The sequence below is a fragment of the Channa argus genome, chromosome 17, assembly GCF_033026475.1.
Source record: "Channa argus isolate prfri chromosome 17, Channa argus male v1.0, whole genome shotgun sequence".
Classification (NCBI taxonomy): domain Eukaryota; kingdom Metazoa; phylum Chordata; class Actinopteri; order Anabantiformes; family Channidae; genus Channa; species Channa argus.
Genome location: NC_090213.1, coordinates 12,385,551 through 12,393,042, shown reverse-complemented (window position 1 = coordinate 12,393,042; position 7,492 = coordinate 12,385,551). Strand labels below are relative to the sequence as shown.

General features: G+C 40.7%; 1 protein-coding gene across 1 annotated transcript; it reads left to right on the top strand.

Annotated features, from left to right (window-relative positions):
• Positions 1 to 135: 135 nt before the first annotated feature.
• aldh8a1 (aldehyde dehydrogenase 8 family, member A1) lies at positions 136 to 6,813 on the top strand. The gene is made up of 7 exons (XM_067481471.1): positions 136 to 2,712; positions 3,552 to 3,699; positions 4,282 to 4,437; positions 4,525 to 4,674; positions 4,895 to 5,151; positions 5,519 to 5,680; positions 5,793 to 6,813. The coding sequence occupies exons 1-7, from the start codon at positions 2,566 to 2,568 to the stop codon at positions 6,243 to 6,245; spliced, it is 1,473 nt and encodes a 490-aa protein (XP_067337572.1). The 5' UTR covers positions 136 to 2,565; the 3' UTR covers positions 6,246 to 6,813.
• Positions 6,814 to 7,492: the final 679 nt, after the last annotated feature.

Here is a 7,492-nt window from a genome sequence, read left to right as displayed (position 1 = left end):
TGGTTTGAGTCTTGATTTTTAAGCAGTGTTTTTATGTTAAAATGGGTCTACCTTTTTAAAATTCATTTGTGAAAGGTTTATTGGCGTTTTATTGCGCACGCCTCACTTGAAAAACAATAAATTCCGGAAGACTTTGTTTATAACCAGAAAGTGAAATAATAGAGGTGATCGTTTCCCGGCAGGTTTGGCAGTGACACCACTGTGGTGGTTCCTGCTGGAGTGGAAAGCACCATAAAAGATGCATCTTACTATTTCTGTCACTGAATGCACAATGACGCGATTTTTCAAAACCCTACATTTTGCAAGCTAAATTGTTCTATAACTTAACACACTAGTTACAGCACATACAGAAACATTTTCATATGAGTCTCGCTGTGGACTTGGGGTTCGGACATGCATGTGTTCTTAAGTTTCTCAGTGCTTGTAATCTTTTTCTGTAAGTGACACGTTAGAAAAACTTCAGTTGAAGATGTGAGAGAGATTGTGGAAGATGAGGATTTGATCGTCAGTGAAAGGACAAGACCGATACAGCTCAAAACATCACCGTTTGGTCATAAAGCTCCTTCATTATCTTAAGTTTATGTAATATCTTTTAAAGAAAAAAGCTGCAGTGAGTCAAGTTCCTGTTTGCGCACACAGGAAAGTATTGTTAGTAAGTAAGGTTATAATTTGCTCCATGAATAGTAATTCCCATCAATGTATGTGTCCCTCAGCTGCCACAGGATGGTGGTGTTCAGCTGACACACAGGGTCCCCACTCCTTTCCTCAACACACAGATCTTCACATGAATTCTAATGCTGTAGCCTGCACTTCAGATATAATATGCAAAAATATACTCAAAGGGTTAGTTTGAACGTGCAGTTTTCCTATAAAACCCTCCAATAAATAGAACATTGCTGAGTTGCATAAAGCATGTGAAACTGTCGCATGTTTAACATTCGAAGCTTGATTTTCTTTTTTTGTTTACAGGCCTAAGGCAAACTTACTTATGCTACTAGAGGGAGATTGCAAGAGCTGTTAACGCTGATTCTAGTGGCCCATATCATGATGAATCACTTTTCTTTGTAAATGGATGAGTAATGCTGTTGCTTCATAGGCAGAAGCCACTCTGAATCAGTACTTTCTAAAGCTCACAGTCACACGGTTTGCTTTCTTATGCACAGAAATATGTAACAAGCACTACATTACCTTTCGCTATGTGTCACGGAAATCTACTTACCAAAGCACTTTCAGGGTACAGAAAGGTGAGGTCTTGACTGGGTCCTCCACTTTGGTTTTGCATGTGTGCTTGTGCACGCTAAGTGGCATCTGAGTGGGAGCCCGGTTGCATACATTTCATTGGTGTAATGTGAGATTCGGCGGACCTGTGGCCATAAAAAAAGGTTTTATCTACCAAAAGAAAAGTGCCTTTAAGAGCTCTAGAATTAGTAGGAATGGTGCGTAGATGACTTGCATTAATTCCTAATTTGTATTTCCTTGAAGTCTATTTTGTAAACCAATTGAATTGGCAAAATAATTGAACAGGAATATTTGTGTCACATTAGAATGCACAGTTCTAACTTTATCACGTGGCTGCATCTCTCCTTGTTAACACTTTAGGCTGCCATCGATCAAAAGTTGTAGGCTCATGCAAGATTCTTACATGATGGCCCATGTTCAAAATTTAATATTAAACATGATAAAAATATCATGGCCAGCAATCATCAGTATACATCGTGGATGATGCAGTATTGCCACAATAATAGACCTACAGACAAAAATAGGCCTACAGGGAAGATCCCTGCGTGGGCGCAGGAAGGTAGAGCGGTTGTCCACCAATCTGAGTTGTTAGTTCAATCCCCGGCTCCTCCGGTCATGTGTCGAAGTGTCCTTGAGCAAGACACTGAACCCCAACTTAGTTGCTCCCGGTGAGTGTTGGCCAGCTGCATAGCAGCTCCCCCATCGGTGTATGAGTGTGTGTGTGAATGGGTGAATAAGAAGCAGTGTAAAGCACTTTGAGTGCCAATAGGTAGAAAACCGCTATATAAGTGCAGACCATTTACCATTTTACCATCCCAGTGACTCAACGTTTCCACTGGGCCAGAGAGTCATTTATATAAAGAGGAAAATCCCCTATAAAGAAAAAACATCTGAAAAGAGAAGCAAAGTTACTAAAGAAATGCAGCACACCCATCTAAGTCGGAAATAAACTTTGAAAGTCTAAGTTTGAGCTCACTGGGATCGAAGTACTCCAGGTAATTCTACACAGTATCTACACCATCATACCTGCAGGTGTTAGCCATATAAAGCTGTAAATTTAGTAGTTGTTCTCACATTGCATTTTACCCAGCCTCTATCAGTAACAAGCCTTGACTACCATAGCTGTGCTGCTGGAGAATAATTAGCTACCATTGCTGAGTATCCCTGAGTCTTTTATTGTGACGTAACAGGCCACAACAGGGGAGGGAAAGAGGGAGGCAAGGTTTTCTTTGCTGTTGGATTCATGCAGTTTGAGACATTTCCTGCACCAGATTGCTGTCATTTAATTCTTTATTTGCATTTGTAAGGTAGCATTAATTGACAGTCATGCAGAAAACCTCGGAGCAGCTTTCGTTCATGATTCTGGAGAACTACATTGGAGGAAAGTTTGTCCCATGTCGGAATTACATTGACTCCTATGACCCATCCACAGGAGAGGTGTACTGCAAAGTACCTGACAGCGGCAAGGAAGAGGTGGGACATCTTGAGACACACAATTATTAATAATTTAAAAACTACTTTGCACCTGCAATACAGTACCCTCCAAACGTCTCTCATGATTGAATGCACAATGATCTTACAGGCCAGGTTGCCTTCCCTTTGCCGCACAGTTCCTGCTGCAGAGGATTTCACAAAAGCTTTATGATACATTCACAAATCTTATGCAATACAAAAGGTTGATTAAAAGACTGCTAGTGGTTCCTCTTTCGCTTGTGTTTTCCTGTAAATACATTTCTTTGTATAAGTGTTTTTGAGTTTTAATGTTTTTTTCTATATTAAATGACTGTTGCAATAAACTCTAATAAAATGCTACTGTATTTAAGCTGGACTACTGCAGAATTTAGGTGTAGGTTGGTTCAGGTGCTGCATCTGGAAAAACATGTTTCCAAGGGAAGAACTTTGCTCTTTACAGAGCCAACAATCCAGTAATCATTAAACACAAAACCAATAAGCCCTGACATGTTGTGTTTGAAGGAACTAGTTGCCATTAAATTGTTTATTGTGTAGTATGCAAATCTTACAAATATACACTCATAATCTAATGTATTAAATATATAATTGTACCTCCTAAGTGCAAGTATCTCATGCAATGTAAGTGAAGGAATAGTGAGTTTTTCTTAATTTCCTTCTCTTAGGGGTCCTAATAAGAAAAGGTATCTAGTAGACTATCGCATCTATCTAATCAATTGATCAATTAGATAGATCATTCGAGTGACAGTGAATGATTTAATGAAACAGGATCATGTCTTTGTTCTTTTGTCCTTTATTTACCCTTAAAATTGAATTTAATTAATTTACTCATTCACCTACAGGTGGAGGCAGCAGTGGCAGCAGCTAAAGAAGCCTTCCCAGACTGGTCTGCTTGGGACCCCCAGCAGAGGGCACGGGTCCTCAACAAGCTGGCCGATCTGATTGAAACCCACATGGAGGAGTTTGCCCAAGCTGAGTCCAGAGATCAAGGTGTTATACACTTTTAACAGGCTTAAATTAGCCCAAGTGTCAGTCGCATAATCAGTCAGATCGTCAGGAGCTGTGGGTTATAAGTTAACACTCGCTTTTCTAGCCAACCCGGGAAGCCCTGTGCACCACATGATGAGGCAAAAGGGTATCTTGCTTAGAACTATGAAACACCACAGGGTTTGACACAGCCCTTTAGTACTTAATGACCTGGGTGGATGAATTTCAAGTCTCATGCTACAGCCAGTGTGTTTTTCAAAAGTTGCATACTGTTTTAAACTGAAAATGTAAAACCCTAGTATTCAGTTTCTTGAAAGAAAAGTATCATGGTATTTTAGATATTTTTTATTCATAAAAGAATGGGTAGTTTTGCCCCGCAGGTAACACAAAATTCATAGTCAAGAGGTCATGAAGCACATAGGCATTAAATATTCTCAGTAATATTTACAGTAAAGCAGCTGTTTTATTATTCACAGACACACAGAACAGTATGTGACACAGAGTAAACTCTTCAATAATGTGTAAGCAAGTATTGTAGTGATACCTGCAATTCATCACTTTCACATGTTTTTTGTGACATAATAGGTAAAACAGTAACTTTTGCAAGGACTGTGGACATTCCTCGCGCAGTGTACAACCTGCGCTTCTTTGCATCATCGGTGCTCCACCACACCACCGACTGCACCCAGATGGACCATGTAGGCTGCTTCAACTACACCACCCGCTCTCCTGTGGGAGTAGGTCAGAGTCCAGCGAGTTTGCATTAAAACCTGTCAATAATACATTTGTGCTGTGCAATTTTAACACTGTGTTGTTGTGTGTGTGTAGCCGGTCTGATTAGCCCCTGGAATCTCCCCCTTTACCTGCTGACCTGGAAGATTGCACCTGCAATCGCTACAGGCAACACAGTGGTTGCCAAACCCAGCGAGATGACCTCTGTGACTGCCTGGATGATGTGCAAGTTGTTGCAGCAGGCTGGTACAGTATGACCATAGCACCCACAAAGCACAAGAAAAAAGTAAAACCAAAATTTAAGTACTTTTATTTAAAGATATGCTAAGGCAAATACATAATATTTTATGTTTTCTAATTTGAAGACATACTTTTACAAAGCTCCCTTTAACATGTCCCATTACATTATTTGACTTCCTTTAGTTGTAAAACCAATCATGATTATACACATTTCTTGTTTTTGTAGGTGTCCCTCCAGGAGTAGTCAACATTGTGTTTGGCACTGGCCCGAGAGCGGGCGACGCCCTTGTCGGCCACCCTGAAGTGCCATTGATCTCCTTCACTGGCTCCACGGCAACTGCCCAGCGCATCACCGAGCGGAGCGCCCCCTATTGCAAGAAGCTGTCCCTGGAGTTAGGAGGTAAAAACCCTGCCATTGTTTTTGCTGATGCAGACCTGGACCAGTGCATCCAGACAACAGTTCGCTCCAGTTTCTTCAATCAGGTGAGTCTTAGTATTTGACTCCTAATCGAAGTCTCAGTGAATTAACTTTTCCTTGTAAGGTTACAAGGTTGATTTCCTCGCATTCAGGCTCTGTTGTAGAACTTCATGTGTCAAAAACTGTGCTTGTTTAAAATTCCTTAATTACTGTTTCATCTCCCTGGAAACTTTAAAAGATTTTTAAGCTACTACACAAATTTTTGTGTTTGATATGAATGAAATGATCAGTATAGTTGATGAGGTTTGTGCGGAGAGGCGGCAGTGTCTCGATGTGTCCACATGGTGGCGATCGCAGCCCATACTTACAACCTCTACTTAATCATGAGATGTCTTGGTCCCTCAGCTTTTATCAAAGTCTTTCTACTTTCAGGGAGAGATCTGTTTGTGCACCAGCAGGATTTATGTAGAGAGGAGCATCTACTCTGAGTTCCTTGAAAGGTTTGTGACAGCAGCTAAGAAGTGGAAGACTGGTGCCCCCTCTGACCCCAGCAACAACAATGGAGCTCTCATCAGCAAAGAGCATCTGGAAAAGGTAGTTACATGAAGTATTAAATACTGCACAAGATAACTTATTCATTTTAAGAGACATGTTTTCAATATGTATGAGCTTAACGTTGAAATCCCTCTTTAATTTTAATCCTGAGGTTCGCAGCTTTGTAGCACTTGCCAGATCTGAAGGTGGTATCATCCACTGTGGTGAAGGTGTTGACCAGCTGGATCTCCCCGAGCAAAACAGATCCGGCTACTTCATGCCAGTCACTGTCATCTCAGGCCTATCTGACAGCTCCCGCGTTATGCAGGAGGAGATCTTTGGCCCTGTCGTCTGCGTCAGTCCCTTTGACACAGAGGATGAAGCCGTGGCCAGAGGCAATGGTGTGCGCTACGGTCTGGCAGCCACTGTGTGGTCCCAGGATGTCGGGAAGGTTCACCGGATGGCCAAGCGGTTACAAGCAGGTTTAGTTTGGACCAACTGCTGGCTGATAAGAGACCTGAACCTTCCTTTTGGAGGGATGAAGAACTCTGGTGTGGGGAGGGAAGGAGGGAAGGATTCCTACCTCTTCTTCACAGAGGTGAAGAGTGTCACAATTAAACACTAACGGAGGAAGTTGTTTTCTTTAAGAAGGTGGCACAGATTTCTCCTCCTACTCATTCAGATTACTGGAGCCTGTAATTAAGTCACATTTGTAGAAAACAAAAGCAATACAAAGTCACGTTGGAACACTACAGATAGGCAAACTACCTTAGACCTACTAGTAGAGAGGAAATATGTCATCATTTAAAGACTAAGGTATACTGCCTTTAACATTTGTTCACTAAAGATCTGTTTCTGAGCAGCTGAAATGCATGTATTAGTAATTATTAGAATATAAAATTGGAAAAAAGTTTTCAGAACAGCAATTTAAGCTAAAAGTTTAGATTGTGTCCTTTATGGCAACTCAAGAGATAAAATAATAATTCTAAAAACAAGGCTCACAATCACTAACAAAGGTCAAATGAATAACACGTAAATATACAGTAATATGTGCCTTAGACCAACCAAAGCCAAGAATCCTTTCATTGTAGCTGCGTTTCATCAGAACCAAACATTGTGGCTGATATATGGAACATGTTTATCACCTACTGTATGTGGGTTTTCCCTAATTAAAGTACCTAGTATAAATTCCACATGTAGTTCATTGTGTTTTTATATTGCCTCCTGAGTTCTGGAGTATGTTACTGTTGTAACTCTTGATAGCAAATGTTTTACAAATCAGTAAATGATCTTCTGCCAGAGTCACAAGTCAAATATCACATTTTATTATCAGTACACTTGGTGCCTTACAGGTGTCACTGAGTTTTCCTCTGTAACTGCTCACTTGGTCAAAGGGCCGGTCACCCGGTCAATTTTACGTCATGCTTGTAACTCTAATACGCAGAGCTGCTTCTACGCGTGTCCTCATGACGTATGAAAGGCGAATAGATGCCAAACTGTCTCGAGTGCTGTTTGGTCAACATGTTGAGTGAGCTCAGTGAGCTGCAGGACTGGGAACAAACATATGTTCCAAACATGACGTGAAAATTCCTCTGCTTCTCAGTGGACCGTCCATGACAGAAAGAAGAGAATATTGATAAACCTGACGAAACGGACTACACTTGTGAACCATGTATGTCCCCAGAAGCCACGAAAGGTTAACATAAAACACAAACTATATATAATCAGAAAACACATGACGTATAATTTATCATGTTAGCATGCTAACTTTTGTTATTCTCAATGGGTTTTTTTTTTGATGTATGATAGAAAATTCTAAGTCATTCATTTCAAATGGGCTTTTTTTTTTTTTTTTTGCAACTGGTTGTTGCA

Bases quoted from the DNA above. Each gene is read 5' to 3' on its own strand.
- aldh8a1 (XM_067481471.1), top strand. From the start codon at position 2,566: ATGCAGAAAACCTCGGAGCAGCTTTCGTTCATGATTCTGGAGAACTAC. The intron at 2,713-3,551 runs GTGGGACATCTT...ATTCACCTACAG, and splicing joins CTGACAGCGGCAAGGAAGAG to GTGGAGGCAGCAGTGGCAGC. The intron at 4,438-4,524 runs GTCAGAGTCCAG...GTGTGTGTGTAG, and splicing joins CCGCTCTCCTGTGGGAGTAG to CCGGTCTGATTAGCCCCTGG.